The 17,329-nt window shown below is 41.6% G+C and overlaps 2 protein-coding genes and 1 long non-coding RNA gene across 3 annotated transcripts in view; 2 read left to right on the top strand and 1 right to left on the bottom strand.

The window, feature by feature from the left end:
* Positions 1-17,329, top strand: part of CUNH1orf21 (chromosome unknown C1orf21 homolog) — a 254,200-nt gene that overhangs the window by 190,090 nt on the left and 46,781 nt on the right. The gene's annotated exons all lie outside the window — the stretch shown is intronic.
* LOC116457905 (tRNA (uracil-5-)-methyltransferase homolog B) lies at positions 1,252-14,332 on the top strand. Its single transcript, XM_032137428.3, is given in 7 exon segments — positions 1,252-1,444; positions 1,447-1,557; positions 1,560-2,315; positions 2,318-2,479; positions 2,482-2,614; positions 10,567-10,575; positions 14,014-14,332. Coding segments are annotated over 7 exon segments (1,557 nt in total). The 3' UTR covers positions 14,207-14,332.
* The window catches only part of LOC131381759 (uncharacterized), a 34,618-nt gene continuing 19,435 nt past the window's right edge, over positions 2,147-17,329 (bottom strand). Inside the window, exon 3 of the long non-coding RNA XR_009210680.1 lies at positions 2,147-2,445. This is a non-coding gene — a long non-coding RNA (uncharacterized LOC131381759). The remainder of the gene's footprint in view (positions 2,446-17,329) is intronic.

Below are 17,329 nucleotides of genomic sequence, written 5' to 3'. Positions count from 1 at the left end.
AAGCAAGCCTGGGCAATGGCGGGCGCCCCTCCCCCAGCCTGGCTGCCACCTTGCAGTTTGATCTCAGACTGCTGTGCTAGCAATCAGCGAGACTCCGTGGGCGTAGGACCCTCCGAGCCAGGTGCGGGACACACTCTCCTGGTGTGCCGTTTTCCAAGCCCGTTGGAAAAGTGCAGTATTAGGGTGGGAGTGACCCGATTTTCCAGGTGCCGTCTGTCACCCCTTTCTTTGACTAGGAAAGGGAACTCCCTGACCCCTTGCACTTCCCGAGTGAGACAATGCCTTGCCCTGCTTCGGCTCAGCTCGCGCACAGTGCGCTAAACCGACTGTCCTGCACCCACTGTTTGGCACTCCCTAGTGAGATGAACCCAGTACCTCAGATGGAAATGCAGAAATCACCCATCTTCTGCATCACTCATGCTGGGAGCTGTAGACCGGAGCTGTTCCTATTCGGCCATCTTGGCTTCACCCACCGAAATTATACATTATTAAGGTCCTGCATATTAAACCTTCACAGGATCTGTAGTTTTCCATTGTGACCAAACTTACACAGATCACTGTTGTTCAATAAATTATGTGGCCAATTGTCTTTGGGACTGCAGACTATTTATAAATCTACAAGTAAGTATTTTAACCAATCTGTGTCTGTAAATTTTCTGTTTAATGTTGATTTTGGAGCATAAAAATAAGGAGAGGACATTTAATAGATGGAATGAAAGAGATATATTAAAAGGGGAGGGGAAGCTTAGGGGAGGCTGGGGGTGAGAACTCCTTCCAACTTTTGTTGTACATTGTTTAAAATTGTGGATTAGGGTTATGAATGCTTTGAGGAAGTTCTCAAGAGAAGATCCCCCAGCAAAGTAGGGAAGGGTACTCCCCGAGAGGAGCTGAGATGCCCAAGCCAGCTGCTATACTGGCACTGGGAGGAGCCCCACGTTCTGCCACACCTGCCCCCAGGTTGGCTGCATATGCCAGGGAGTAGTAGAAGTTCCCTGCTCAACAGGAAATGACTCTTTCCCTGCCACAGTAAACCGGGCCATCTGCTGCCCTTTTGGTTTGCTGCCTCAATTTTGCAGGTTGGAGACATTAAGGTGTGAAGAAACCAAGTGACACGCTTCAATTCAGAGCCTAAGGAAGGGTAGTGACACATGTCAAACATCTGCTGTGTTCAGCACAGTCCAGAGCGCGCCATATATATGAACTTGTTGTTCTCACCTCAGCCCTGAGAGGTGGATGTCAGTGTATCTTTGGATGGCAGGCATTAAGAGAAGAGTCCTAACACACAGCCTCAGGTGCTTCCTCTCCGTGGTGGGTTTCTTCTCCAAATCAAGACTGCTTCCCTGGTGTGCCGTAAAACCACCAGGTTGGTCACAGCTCTTTTGGGGCATAGTATGTAAGGGAAATTTCACCCATGTGGTAGCCAAGAAGTGTTAAAAAGGACAAAAAGTCAGAAGAAACCAAGCCATCTGGGACTACTAGATGATTCCTGGCAGGAAAGGCTGGCTGGTGTTGTGATGCTGCTCTGGAGGCTGAGCTATGAACAGCTCAAGGTGAAATTTTACAAAGACTAGAGTCTCACATCCAAATGCTCGATGGAGTCAATGTGACAACAGCTGCATCCAAATCTGAGGGGCTGTCTTGTCTTCTCCATCCTATTATACCATCTCCTGTTGTCAGTGGCTGCAGAAATAAGTCCACCTTCTCTGTGAATCAGTGTCCAGATGGCAATCCAAAGACTGTGGAATATGACCTGGGAACTTGAAGAGATGGGAACATCGTCTGTGTACAGTCTAACCGTTTGAAAAACATCCCTGAGAAACACAATCAGGTGGCACAGTACTATGAAGTATTCCTTCCACAGTCTCCAACAGAGCCCTGCCTTCTGCTTCATGAAGGTGGATACTGGTGTGAGCTCACAGTCCGCACCAATAGCCTAAGGCACACAATGGCTGTCATCACATTCCATCCCCAAGAATTAAGTCCAGAGGAGCTCCATATTCAGAAGGAGACTGTAAAGGAATTTTTCATTAAAGGTCCTGGAGCAGTCTGTGACTTGACTTCACTTGACTTCCAGGAAAGCAGGACCCGTTTCAGCCATCATCAGTCCGCCTACCAGCTCTTATTTGGAGAACCTCATATCTTTAAAGATCTCCTGGGCTTGAAGGTCTGCATCTCTCCAGATGCCTTTTTCCAGATTAACACTGCTGGTGCAGAGATGCTATATTGGATTGTGGGGAAGCTGAGTGGAATGAACTCTAACACCATCCTCCTCGACATCTGCTGTGGAACCGGTGTGATCAGCCTCCCTCTGGCTCAGCTACATCGCAGGTCCTTGGGATTTCGTTGGTGGGGCAGGCAGTGGAGGATGCCAGGCAGACTGCAGCCTACAGTGGCATCACCAGCTTTGAGTTTCATACTAGTCAAGCAGAGATTTTTCCAGGGCTGCTAAAGTCAAAGGAAGATGGACAGTTAATTGTTGCTATGTGAACCCAGCCCATGCTGAACTGCATTACAAGGAAGTTCAAGCCATTTGAAACTTCAAGGCCCTCCGCATACTAGCTTTTGTTTCCTGCAAGCCCCATGATGAAACCACAAGGAATGAACTACACTGAAAGTTCTAGGGGCTAATCTTGAGACAACCAGGCATGAAGACTGAGCTTTGAAATTCCAGAGATGACCTCAAGGCAGTTAATCCACAACCCAGCCATTGTTGAGATGGCACCCAGCTGCACTCCAGGTGCACCGTGACTGAAGACAGCCACCAGAACAAGACACCCAGACCTTGTACTCAGCACACTCCTGCACACCTCCCATTCCATGTTCACCATTTTAAAACCCTCTCTCTAGCCTAAAGTTTGAAGTGATTCCCTTGAGGCTAGAGCCCAGGCATTCTCCTATCTGCCAGCATTTGAGAGCGACTTTCCTTTTACCACATACACACACAAAAAAATTGTGGTAAAATATACATAATATAAAATTTATCCTCTTAATCATTTTTCAGAATATAGTTCAGTGGCATTAAGTACATTCATATTGTTGTGCAACCATCGCCACCATCCATCTCCAGGACTTTTTTCATCTTGCAAAACTTAAACTTTGTACCCATTAAACACTAAGTCCTCCTTCCTCCCTGTCCCCCGTCACTGGCAACCACCATGCTACTTTCTGTCTCCATGAATTTGACTACTCCAGGCTGCTGTGCATTTTAGAGAAGTTCTTACATGATACTATGAGTATTATAAGATATTTATTAGCATTACAACCTAAAAGTCTTATGGTGAAAACATTTCAAAACATTTCAAAGATATTTAGAGTAAAATGATGCATGTGAAGCTCTTTTTCCTCCTTGAAGTAACTTAAAACCTATTTTTTAAAAAACACCCTGAGGTTCTTATGACTCAGCTTAAAAGTGATAGTGCCCATGCACTGGGGTGACTGCTGTTTCTTGCTCTCTTTTTCTCCCATGGAGCCACAATCACAATTTTAGTCAAGGTTACAATGAAAGCACCACTCCTTCCCTTTGATGGTCCTCCATTCTTGTGCCTCAGCTCCAAAGGTCATTCTGCCCTTTCTGTGCCCAGCTTCATTCTGAGTGGGATTAATGTTGCTGAACCGTGTAGCACACAAGTAAAGGAAGACAAATGTTCATTCATTCTTTCTTCCAACAAACCTTTATTGAGTGCCTATCACATTACCTACTATATACAAAGATGAATAAGACATGAACACCGTCTTTAGGGGCTTGCATTTTATTAGGTTGAAGCATTTAAAGGAGCCTGTAGTAAGAAGAGACAGATATGTAAACAGATAAGCCAAGGCATTGGGATAAGTCTCTGCCAATAATAGGGAGGGAGACAGTGGTTCTATCCAGGACAAGAGGGCGTCAGCATGGTGTTTTCTTTTGCTTTTCTTCACAAGCCTGATGGAGTGTACCATGCTACCTTGACTAGCTTCTGCAGTTCCTTTTCATAGTCTCTGGAGGAACTGGAGTTGTTCCAGTGATACAGAGCAGTAGAGCAGGTGGTGGTTTGCTAATTTGGACAAGGAAGCAGCAGTTCCCATTGCCACTTGCTTCTCATTTCCATCATCAGTGGTCATTAAATGAAAGTGTGCACATTTTCTAGAGCGTAGTTGAAAGTCCTTTCGTATACAGATAAGCTAAATTCTGTTACTTGCCTTACACTTTGTTAGAGGCTGAACTTTTCTTTGGAAGGTTAAACAAGGAAATACTCATTCATTTCTGGATTACAGTATTCTCCTTTCAAATAAAATTACCTAAATAGACAACTACTTAATTTGGAGGAAAAAATAAAATTAAACTCCAGACTGGGTGCAATGGCAGGTGCCTCTGGTCCGAGCTACTTGGGAGGCCAAGGATGGAGAATCACCTGAGGCCAGGAGTTCGAGGACAGCCTGGGCAATATACCAAGACTTCCATCTCTAAAAAATAAAATAGATAATAAAACTTTGTACCAGACAGAATGATGATAGAAACTGGTTGTGACAGGGTGGTACTATTTTGAAGATTGGGGCCAGGGTTGTCAGAACAGTGAGCTAGGGTTGGTAAAGGACTTACTGTTGTCAGTTCAGGAAGAGGTTACTGTGCTGTGGAGAGGACTATGGCATAGCCATATGTCCTAAGCCACAGCCTACAGAAGCCAAGAATTTAGGGCCCTTTAACTGAGTCTTCAAAAAGTAGCATGGACACTGCAGTCTGGTCTATCCAAATCATCCTCGAAACTGCAGTTTCCTCTTGACTGCAAATAAATAAAGGATATTTATTTGAGGGAAAAGCTGCCACTTAGTTACGTAGTATCATTCTGCCTTGGTCACCTTAGAACAAGGAATTAGGTAGAGGTGGCAAACAAATTTTATACTATATTAAATAAGATTTAAATATATATTTTTCAGGCATAACTTTATTTTTTTATTTTCGCCGTGTTTTTAAATCAGTAAAAGACACTGGATCCTAGAAGCTACAGTGATCTAAGTAGCTGCAAGTTTGTGCATATATCCTTTTTGTTTTGTTTGTTTGAATGTTTCAATAATGTTTAATAAGTTTAAATTATGTTAAATATGCTGAAATGTGTTAAATGTTTATGTTTAATTTGTTAAATATGTTTAAATTATAATTTTGTTTAAATTATCACACTGCTGCCACAGCCCCCTTGCGTGAAATGCTGCACTATACATACTAATTGTAGTAAAGTTACCCCTGTATCCCAGGCAGGGAAAACAACTCTGGAAGATAATTTTCACTGAAGTCTAACCAAACTTCATTCAATGGATTCTGATAAGATTATAAATGACATGAAAAATAATATTTTAACATCAGGTCATCAATTTAAGAAAAGGGTATGCTTAGACACATTTTTAAAGTTTTTAAAAAGTAATATTCTACCCTCCTATGGTCCTCGGAATTAAAGCATAGTGAACAGGAAAGAAAAGGAAAATAATGCAACCGAGTGCTAAGGCAGAACATCTTGCCAGATGTAATGAAGGTGGCGTATTCACAGTCATGGGTTGCTTAACGACCGGGAAACGTTCTAAGAAATGCATCCTTAGGTGATTTTTGTCATCATGTGAACCTCATAGAGTGAACTTACACAGGTTCTACACACTTAGGCTCTATGGTATAGCCTGTTGCTCCTAGGCTACAAACCTGCACAGCATGTCACTGAGCTGAATCTTGCAAGCATTTATACACAATGATAAGTATTTGTCCATCTAAACATCTCTAAGCATAGAAAAGGTACAGTAAAAATACAGTATTATAATCTTAACGAGACCCTTGTCATATATGCAGTTCATCGGTGACCGAAATGCTGTTATGCAGCATGTAACTGTGTTTAACAACTGGCTCTCCCGGGTATCAACGCCGGCAACTTGAATGACCTTTCAGAAGAATTTTGATTGCCTTTCAAGTGGGCTTTATCTTACCAGTTATACCTGGTCCCTCTACCCCCTGTTATTTGCTGGAGACACTTCATCCCTTTCCATGACTTGCCTGGCTTTGACTTGCTTTGGGCTGGAAGAGGCAGCTGCTGTTTCTCATCTATGGCCATTGGGGGATTTCCAGGGTTCTTGCCCTGTCATTAAAATTGTGTGTCCCTTCCAGACCTCTCTCATCATTAGATATTGGAACATAAGGGGGGAATTTAAAAATATGTGGACTGCTCTTTTCCTCATCCTCTTTAATTTATATAGATTTGGCCTTTTTAAGAATGTAAAATATTTATTGAAAAAGATGGACATGCAGAGTTTCTATCCCCTGTTGGCCAGTAACTCTATGGCCTTGTTTCCTTGATGTTCTTCTTAATGTTCTCAACTGTGGGAATGCTTACCTCGTATAGTTGTTATGAGGATTGAATGATAACAGTTAATACAGATAACAGCAGTAATAGTAATGGCTGGCATCTATTGGGCTCTTACCACATGGCAGGACTTGTGCCTGGCATTTCATCTGCATTAACTCAGTTAATGCCCACAGGCCTTAGTCAGGTGTCTGGCTCTTGGGAAGCGTGCTGTCAGTGAGAGCTATTATTTTTGTTGTTATTGTGTTTATGATTACAAGAGACCATAAGAGACAAGGAATCAAAAGCTGTGTTTCTCCATTATCAGATTATCAAGGGAACATCAGTGAAGAATATACGTAAGACCTCATGTAAGGAACAAATTAAGCACGATTGTGTCTGTATTCTAGCAGTTTATCATTTACAACATACAACTCTTTGAGAAAGGAGGTGTAGGAAGAGGGAGTGAGGGAGCGAGAACATGCATGTAGGTAAATGGACCAGTGTACATGCTGTTCTGTTCTGTTTTGTAAGCATGTTTTCTGGAAAATGACTGTTAGACAGCAGATGTAGCACTCACATTTGTTGAGTTTTCATTTCAGCAGTTTACTGAAGTGAAATTTAGAGAAATGGGATAAAGTCTCTAACATTTCTAGTAAGTTCTATCAATCAGAAAACCCTGGAGTTTGGTAAAGTCATTGTTGAAGATGATCATTGGTAAAAGTTTCTACTGCATTATGGTATAAGCCAGGATCCAAGCAAGATTTTTTTTAAAAAAATTATGCTTCAGGCTGGGTGCGGTGGCTCACGCCTGTAATCCCAGCACTTTGGAAGGCCAAGGCAGGTGAATCATGACGTGAGGAGTTTGATACCAGCCTGACCAAGGTGGTGAAACCCCATCTTTCCTGAAAATACAAAAATCAGCCAGATGTGGTGGCATGCACCTGTAATCTCAGCTACTCAGGAGGCTGAAGCAGGAGAATCACTTGAACCAGGAGGCAGAGGTTGCAGTGAGTCAAGATCACACCACTGCACTCTAGCCTGGGAGACAGAGCGAGACTCCTTCTCAAAAAAAAAAAAAAATACACTTCAGTCAAGTGGATGCCACCTTGTATGTAAGTCTCATGGTGCAGGTACTCTCTCAGCCCATGATCACTCTGGATGCTTGCAAAGATCTTCTGTCAGAATCAACTTTGTTTCTAATGGAGGAAAAAAAACTATTTTAATGTAGTCATTATTGCTGTGTGTCATCGTAAACAGCCTTTTAACCCTTTTCCATTTGCCCTGAGAATACTCACTGATGGCACTTGCAGCTGCAGCGTTTACCCCGAGATAACTTTCACCATGCAAAATCTCTTTTAATAGTATTTTCACATCACTCTAGTATATCGACTTTGGAAACAAAAGACATCATTCTATTCATAGCATTCTGTTTTTAGTAGTGGTATTTCCATTTACAAAATACAATAATTCCCAATCACTGAAAATGTCAAGTCCTAGAAAACGTAACATTCCTACGCGTGATGTTAACATCATTCTCGAAGAGTTCTTGGCCGAAGATTCATTTGATGAATCTGATTTTTCTGAAATAGACGTTTCTGGTGATCAGACGATTCTGATGTTAGTTCTGTTTAGAAATAACTCCAAAAACGGTTTGTATATTTTATTTTCACATTGAAAGTCAGATTTGCTTCAGCCTCAAAGAGCATGTTTACGTAAAATTAAATCAGTGCTGGCAGCGAGCTTCACTTTTTTTTTCTACACAGGAAAAGCATTAACAGTTACTTTGAAAAAATAATATGATAAGTGGTGAATAATGTGGAGTATTGGTGGCCTGGAATTAAAAATTCAACCTGGATGACAGGTTCATTCATACCCCAAACCTCAGCATCAAGCAATATATCCTTGGTACAAACCTACACCTGTACCCCCTGAATATAAATTAAAAGTTGAAATCTTTAAAAAATTAAAAATAAAATAAATACAAAATTCAAACCGCCTTTTACTTCAAGGTAGAAATGAAGATAGGCTGGGCGCCGTGGCTCATGCCTGTAATCCCAGCACTTTGGGAGGCCAAGGCAGGCAGATCACCTGAGGTCAGGAGTTCGAGACCAGCCTAGCCAACATGGCGAAACCCCATCTCTACTAAAAGAAAAAAAATACAAAAATTAGCTGGGCATGGTGGTGCATGCCTGTAATCCCAGCTACTCGGGAGGCTGATACGGGAGAATCGCTTGAACTCAGGAGGTGGAGATTGCAGTGAGCTGAGATCGTGCCACTACACTCCAGCCTGGGTAATGGAGCAAGACTCCGTCTCAAAAAAAAAAAAAAAAAAAAAGAAGAAGAAGAAGAAGTGAAGATAATTTATACCTTGGAAACATCAGAAGACTCAAACATTTTGTGATTCTAAGTGATTGTGAAAACTCTGATGTCAGATGCATCTGAAAAGTTTAAATTGTTTCATGAAATGTGCATATGGAAAAAGTAATACTTCTAAATATGATTTTTACATAATATGTGAACTTAAATATATATGTCACTGAATTAACAAACCATATAAGTAGTCAGCTGAAGGTTTCAACCACATCCCTAAAGGATTATGTATTTATGTTTGCCAAGACACATTTCTGAGGATCTCATTGGAAAGACAGAAACCACTTTACATTCAGACCTATATGATTCATTAAAGCTCTTAATCATGTTCTTTAACTTTTTTTTTCTTTGCCTTTTACTCATGTAGGAAAAGATTTTCACTTAAGTGGAGAGGCAAGGAATAAGGGCAAAAGGAAACTGGCTCTTAAGACTGACTTGGCTAGCAGGACCTAGAGAGCGTGAAAAGAATGGAGAGAATGTGCTTATTATATCTTTAATGAACCCTTAATTTGAAAGCTTCCTAGTGAAAGAGCCTCAGAGGGAAGAGCCGTAAGAGCAGCAGGGGACATGGGTCATTTGTTCTCACTCTTTCTCCCTGACCAGCTGTTGTCCCTGTCGGGCTGCGGAGGGCTCAGTCCTGTCACTATCCCGCATCCACAGGATGAGCTCAGTTCGGGTGTCTTAGGGGAATGCACACCAAATTTGAGGGCAAGTGTGAAGAAAGATAGTATGGGAGTTTTTAAGAAAGCTTCTAAAAGGCTGAAAAGATACGCAAATGAAGAAACTCGGGGCTCAACACACCACTTTAAAGGACTACAGGATCAATTCTGTTTGCAGAGTTTAGAATGAAGATATTTCTAGCAGTACATTTCTCAAAAAGGAAAGAAGGGAGAAGAAAAGAATGGCGCTGAGTCTCTATTGCCTAAATACCGTATTTGAATTTTGAGGAACATTTTTAACCCAAATTGTAGCTACAACCAGTTTCTTCCTAAGAGCCTTGGACTAAAAGTACCTCAGAAATAGAGCAATGCCAGATTTGATTATTGACTGTTCAGATTGTGTATAGAAATCTAGTGACTGGCTCCACATTGTAAAATAATTATAGCACAACAGAGATGACTCTTGTATTAGTTAAAAGGCCAAGAAGGTGAAGGGGTGCACTGTTAAAATATTGACTTCCCCTCATTTACTCTGACTTCTGATGGGAAGAGGTTGCAGAGGGGTATGGAAGAGGGTGTATGAGTAAGGACCTAAATTTACAATTAACCAGGACTAATCATAGAAGTGCTAGAAGAAGTAATAAATGAAAACAATCCATTTTTTCCATTAGTGAAAAACTTAAAACCCCCTGTATGTGAAAACACAAAAAGGTAAAAAAAAAAAAAAAGAACTTTAAAAAAATCATAATACATGCAACAGAATCCATACATTTTATATCTATGTATAGTAATAGAAAAAAATTTAGTACAAAGAGTTCATACCAGATGAATTAGAGAGGTTTTAGCTATGGCTTCTCTTCTCCTAGCAAACCCCCTGACCCCTGCTAAGAGACTCCCCAACCCCTTAACACAGCGTAGGCACCTGACTAAAGGTAGGCTAACGAGTGTTTCCCTGGGATGCTTGTAATTGATACAAACAGGAAGACCCTCTTGCCTGTCGGGCCACAGAGGTGGAAGGATTGAATCTGGGGTTGCCAGGAGGTCATGAAAAAAGAATGAAACCAAGGTGACAAGCAAAAATGGGAGACAGGGAGACAGAGGGCATTGCTTGACTCCCTGAATCCAGTCAGGCCCAAGCCTGATCAGCTTCATTCCTGTTAGGTAAACCAACGTATATCACTTTTCTGCAGAGGTAAATCAAGTTGAGTTTCTGTCACTTTTTTTTTTTTTTTTTTTGACAGTCTCACTCTGTCACCCAGGCTGGAGTGCAGTAGCACAATCTCAGCTCACTGCAGCCTCCGCCTCCTGGGTTCAAGCAATTCTCCTGCCTCAGCCTCCTGAGTAGCTGGAATAGGCATGCACCACCACATCCAGCTACTTTTTGTATTTTTAGTAGAGACAGGGTTTCACCATGTTGGCCAGGCTGGTCTCGAACTCCTGACCTCAGGTGATCCGCCCACCTGGGCCTTCCAAAGTGCTGGGATTACAGGCGTGAGCCACCATGCCCGGCCTCTGTGGCCTTTGAGGGAAGGAGTCCTAACTGCTACAGAACAGACAGTTGTCAGAACCTTCTATCCTCTCACTGTCTTGCCAGTTCCTCTGCTCTGTCCTCATTGGCACTGCCCTCTGCATTGCCCTGGCCAACTGAAATTTCTTCTCCCTCTATTGTCCAGGGTCCTCTCAAGCCTCCACTACCACCCAGCTTCAGGCCCACCCTTGTGCAGTCACAGTCTATGGCAATGCTCAACTAAACTGACCGCCCTGTTTTCCTCCCCAGGATTACTGCAGCAGGCTCCTAAGCAGCCTCCCTACCTCCAGTTCTCACGGGTGCTGCTGCCAGAGTGGTCTTTCGAGAATTCAGATCCACTCGTGTGACTTTCCTGCTTAAAACCCTTCAGAGGCTCTCCCCATGACTTTTGGAATAAAACCCCAAATCCTTAATTTGTCTTGCAAGGCCCTGGGGATCTGGCAGAGGCACACGGCCCAGCTTTATCCTCTGCCGGCCTGCACTCTGCACTCTAGCCAGGAGCCAAGCCGGTGCTGTTAAATGGGTTGAGACTTTTGGGGACCTTGGGATGGATGAATGCATTTTGCATGTGGGGTGGGTGTGAATCTTTACAGCCCAGAGGGCACACTGTGGTAAGCTGAAGAATGATGTCCACATCCAAATCCACAGAACCTATAAATATGTTATTTTACATGGTTAAAGAGACTTTACAGATGTGATGAAATTAGGGATCTTGGCTTTATCTCGAATGCTTTGAGTGGACACAGTATAATCACAAGGATTCTTACAAGAAGGAAGCAAGAGAATCAGAGTTAGAGAAAGAAGATGTAATAACAGAATCAGAGATTGGAGATAGAAGATATATCACACTGCTGGCATTGAAGATGGAGAAGGGAGCTATGAACCGAGGCGGGTCGGTGATGTGTAGAAGCTAGAAAGGCAATGAAACAGGTTCTCTCCTGTTGCCTTCAGAAGGAAGGCGACCCTCCAAAAGTGTCACGTCATAAATCTATGTCATTTTAAGCCACTGAATGTGTGTTAATTTGTTAAAGCAGCAATAGGAAAATAATATAGCAGATGTTCTGGGCACTGACAGTTTTGGAATTAAAGAGAGTTGTGGGTGTGTCCAGCTTGTTCAGGAAGGCTGGAGTCTGATTTTAATTTTTGGCTGGCTTCTATGGCACAATGAGTGTGAGAAAAATGATCTGCCTGTAAGAAAAACTAGATCATTTAACTTTTTGTTTTTAGCTTTGACATATGCAGTTTCTCAATTTAGTGGGAAAAAAAAAAAAACTGGCAAGGTTTTGGTTAGTCACAGAAAAAGTTTAGCAATTCTGCACAAATGGTGGGTTTTTATTTGTTAAAATATCAAAGACATGATGGATGATACATTTCATTGTTATAATATTTTGTTAACTTTTATCAATGTAATTTTATTTTTCTGCCTATATTTTTACCCACCAGGAAAATCTAGTTTTAAAGCATGTTTATTCTGTGGTAGTCAGGTTTTTTTGTTTTTGTTTGTTTGTTTGTTTTGAGACAGAGTCTCACACTGTCGCCCAGGCTGGAGTGCAGTGGCGCCATCTCAGCTCACTGCAACCTCCGCCTCCTGGGTTCAGGCAATTCTCCTGCCTCAGCCTCCCGAGTAGCTGAGATTACAGGCGCCTGCCACCACACCCGGCTAATTTTTTTTTATTTTTAGTAGAGGTAGGGTTTCACTGTGTTGTTCAGGCTGGTCTTGAACTCCTGACCTCGTGATCCACCCATCTTAGCCTCCCAGAGTGTTAGGATTACAGGTGTGAGCCACCACACCTGGCCAGTAGTCAGGTCTTAAGTGCAGTCTCCTGGGGACCAGGCAACAGGCATAGTTAGTAGTTCAGTTTCTAACATCTTTGGTCTTATTTTGGATCACAGTGAATGTGATTCCCATTCACATGTGTTTTGTCTCGTTTGATAACCAAAGAGGAGAAATTAGAAATGGAGAAAACAAGGTAGGGTTGTATGTATGCAGCTTTCTGGGGTATAAACCACAGATTTTGTCTCTCTTCCATTTTATTGTGTCCAAGTGGCATTTAGCATAATTGACTAGTCCTGATCCACTACAGTAAGCTAATCAAGTACTTTTAGTTTGTTTTGAAGTTTAAGCTCCAAATGGCATTTTGGGCCAATTTAAATCATCAATACAGTTTTTTGTGTATTTCTGTGAAATACACATATGTTTGTAACAAATAAGATACTTGACAGAGTTGCATATCAGACTACCAAGAAGAGGAGACCTCTATGATTAATCTTAGATAGTTAGATAGTTCTGTGATCAAGAATACATACATATTTTATTAATTAGCATTATGGTAGTTATTAAGGCTATCCATAAATAGTCCAATTCTCCTTCCAAGCACAAGAGTAGGATTGTATAAAGGGAATTAAAAAATAAAAATATAAACTTTCTCAACATAAACTCTGTCACGTTTGAGACAGTTTTGTAAGCAATGATATCCGTCATTTAGTCCATCACTAAAGAACTGAGGACCTGGCATCCATCCTCTCGTGAAGGTTAAAAAAAAAAGAACTGAGGGTCTTGGTGATTTAACTATATCAATGCAGTTTTTTTTTTAACATATTAGCTGAATAAAAATGGGTGCCCTTTAAAGTTCTTTTTTTTTTTTTTTGAGACAGAGTCACTCCATTGCCCAGGCTGGCGTGCAGTGGCTCCATCTCGACTCATTGCAACCTCCACCTCCTGGGTTCAAACAATTCTTGTGCTTCAGCCTCCTGAGTAGCTGGGACTACAGGAGTGCACCACCAGGCCTGGCTAATTTTTTTTTTTTTTTTTTTTTTGGTATTTTTAGTAGAGATAGGGTTCCACCATGTTGGCCAGACTGGTCTCAAACTCCTGGCCTCAAGTGATCTGCCTCCCTCAGCCTCCCGAAGTGCTGGGATTATAGGCATGAACTACTGCACCTGACCTAAAGGTATTTTTTTTAATATAAGCTGGGTTTTTTTTTTTTTTTTTTTTTTTTGAGACGAGGTCTCACCATGTTGCCCAGTCTACATGTTGCCCAGTCTGGTCTTGAACTCCTGGGCTCAAGCAATCCTCCCACCTCCATCCTGTCAAGATTTTCTTTTTTTTTCTTTTCTTTCTTTTTTTTTTTTAAGATAGGGTTTCTCTCTTGTCGCCCAGGCTGGAGTGCAGTGGCACGATCTCAGCTCACTGCAACCTCCACCTCCCAGGTTCAAGTGATTCTCCTGCCTCAGCCTCCCATGTAGCTGGGATTACAGGCACCCGCCACCACAGCTGGCTAATTTTTGTATTTTTAGTAGAGACAGGGTTTCACCACGTTGGTCAGGCTGGTCTCGAACTCCTGACCTTGTGATCCACCCACCTCAGCCTGCCAAAGTGCTGGGATTACAGGCATGAGCTACTGAGCCCAGCCCAAGATTTTCTTAAAGTAGAGATTACCCCTCGTGTGAAAGATTTTTTTAAATTAGGAAACAAAAAGTCAGAAGGAGCCAAATCAGGACTGTAGGGTGGATGCCTAGTGATTTCCCATCAAAACTCTTGCAAAATTGCCCTTGCTTGATGAGAGGAATGAGAAGGAGCCTTGTCATGGTGGAGAAGGACTCTCTAGTGAAGTTTTCTGGGGCATTTTTCTCCAAAAGCATTGGCTAACTTTCTCAAAACACTCTCCTAATAATCAGGTGTTATCATTCTTTGGCCCTCCAGAAAGTCAACAAGCAAAATGTCTTGAACATCCCTAAAAATTTTTGCCATGACCTTGACTCTTGACTGGTTCACTTTTGCTTTATGTAGACCACTTCCTCCTCTTGGTAGCCATCACTTTGATTGTGCTTTGTCTTCAGGATTGTACTGGTAAAGCCACGTTTCATCTCCTGTTACAATCCTTTGGGGAAATGCGGATCAGGTTCTTGATCTCACTTATTTAAAGTTTTCATTGAAAGCTCTGCTCTTGTCTGCAGCTAATCTGGGTGCAACAGTTTTGGCACCCATCGAATAGAAAGTCTACTCAACTTGAATTTTTTAGTCAGACTTACATAAGCTGAACCAATTGAGATGTCTGTGATGTTGACTATTGTTTCTGCTGTTAATCATTGGTCCTCCTCAAATATGAAAAAGATTGATTTTTTCCTTGCATATTGATGTGGATGGTCTGCCCCTGTGGGCCTCATCTTCAACATCATCTCATCCCTTCTTAATATGAATTATCCACTTGTAACCTGCTGATTTCTTTGGGACATTGTCCCCATAAACTTTTCATCAAGGATCAATGATTTCACCATTCTTCCACTTAAGCTTCACCATAAATTGTTCTTGCTTCAGTTTTAGTAAAATTCATATTGCTCTGATAGGGGCTGTTTTCAAACTGATATCTTATCCTTCTTAGTGCCTTGAACTAGATTCTGTTCAAACATGTTATAACTAGTCAGTACAAATTTATTTTGGTAGAAAAAATTTTGAAATCCATGCATAATTTTTTCATAATACATATTTTCCATGAACTTTTTTGAAAACCCCTTATATATTTTTTTCCTGTCTCTTGAATTTAGATGTGGTCCTGTGACATGCTTTGGCCAAGTAAGTAGGAACATCTAACCCTTGCTGAACTCCCGCCTTGGTGATTATAAAAGCACCTGTTGACATGGGGCCTCCATTAACCCAAGTCACTGGGTGATTAGATTAAGCAGAGCCATCCTGCAGCCTGTGCTGCTCGTGTAGTGTGTGCAGGAGATAAACAATTAATATTGGCTGGGCGTGGTGGCTCACACCTGTAATCCCAGCACTTTGGGAAGCCAAGGCAGGTGGATCACCTGAGATTAGGAGTTCCAGACCAGCCTGACCAATATGGTGAAACCCCATCTCTACTGAAAATACAAAAATTAACCAGGCATGGTGGCATGCATCTGTAATCTCAGCCACTCAGGAGGAGGCTGAGGCGGGAGAATCACTTGAACCTGGGAGGCGGAGGTTGCCATGAGCCGAGATCGTGCCACTGCACTCCAGCCTGAGTGACAGAGGGAGACCCTGTCTCAAAAAAAAAAATTAATACTGAGGGTCATTTTTTACTACAGCATAACCTACCCTATTCTGACTGATAAAACTGAATGTGGTTCTTTCAAGTTCATTGATTTTCTGTGTGTGTATATAATACTTTTTTGAAAAACTTGGAGATATATTATCTTTTTAAAACAGCCTTAACTTATAATTCCCAGTGGAATTTATATCATAGCTTGTTTATTTTAATTATTGACCTGGTGACTTAATGACTTTTAAAAAATTTGTTGGTATGCAATCAAATCTGTTCTGAGCAATTTTTTACAACTCTGTTTACTTTCTTAAGATTGTAAATGTTTGCAGTCTACCTTGAAAAGCAACTTTGTGAAAAATGTTAGGTGCTTTAAAACTGATTTGCCCCACTTCATGTTTGTTTGATATCAAATGAGATACATGGCTGTATTTTAATTTGTAGAAAAATGACTTCCAAAAAGCCGAGACTTTACATGCCAACTTTATTACTACTAAATAATTGTAACAAAATACTAATAACTCTAATAATCTCTGTGGACAGGTAATTGTAATGGAAGTGTTGACTTCAGGTAATTGTATTGATACTGGTGGCTTGAGTTAATAGTTGAATCTGGCAGCTTGGGCCTTTTCATTTGTAAACATCCCGAAATTCTGAGCGTCAAGGTGGCTTCTCTGATCACCATCATTCAGAAGACAAGATAAAATTCCTTTGTATTTGAAGGAGACAGTGTCCTATCTCATGTTAATACCGCTTGAGAAATCAAGTATAAGACATCAAATGGGATTGTTTTCTTAGAGATTACATCCTATGGGTTACTCCCCCAAAGCTAGAATTATTATTTATTTTATAGCCAAATTTTTTAAATGTGTGTGTACTTCCCCACAAACCTCTTGCTTCTAATTGTCAAATTATTTTTTCTGGTTTTCATGTGCTTCTGAAATGCAGTTGTGCAAATGTACACACACACATGCTCACAGTCTGTGTGCAGGGCACACCCTTTGAGAGTCCCAATTTAGTGCTTCTGTGTCTCCTCTCTGTGTAGGGCACTCATTAGCAGTCCCAGGAGCCGATACTCTAATCCCCACTACTTTTCTCTGGGCCTCCAGCATCTATCTGGCCCCTGAGATTTCTCTGTAAGACAGACTAACTATTGCTGGACCCAGAAAAAGAAAATGAGATCCCTCTCCACACTATCAATTCAGAACCAATTTGCAAAGGGAACCTTACAGGGCAGCAGCTTTCTTAGACTAAGTGGGATAAAAAAGGTAAAGAAGTGACAGGAGAAAAGCAGTTCCATTCATTGCAGACAATTGCTTTCAGTCGCATCCTGAACATGGGTGTTGTTCCCTTCAGAATTAAGAAGGTGAGGTTTGAGGGAAATTTTTTTGTTTGTTTTGTTTTTTGAGGCGGAATCTTGCTCTGTCACCCAGACTGGAGTCCCATGGCTTGATC

This window comes from Hylobates moloch, unplaced genomic scaffold (genome assembly GCF_009828535.3).
Source record: "Hylobates moloch isolate HMO894 unplaced genomic scaffold, HMol_V3 SCAFFOLD_18, whole genome shotgun sequence".
Lineage (NCBI taxonomy): Eukaryota > Metazoa > Chordata > Mammalia > Primates > Hylobatidae > Hylobates > Hylobates moloch.
The sequence above is the reverse complement of the archived record's forward strand: the minus strand, read 5'-3'. Positions and strand labels throughout refer to the sequence as shown.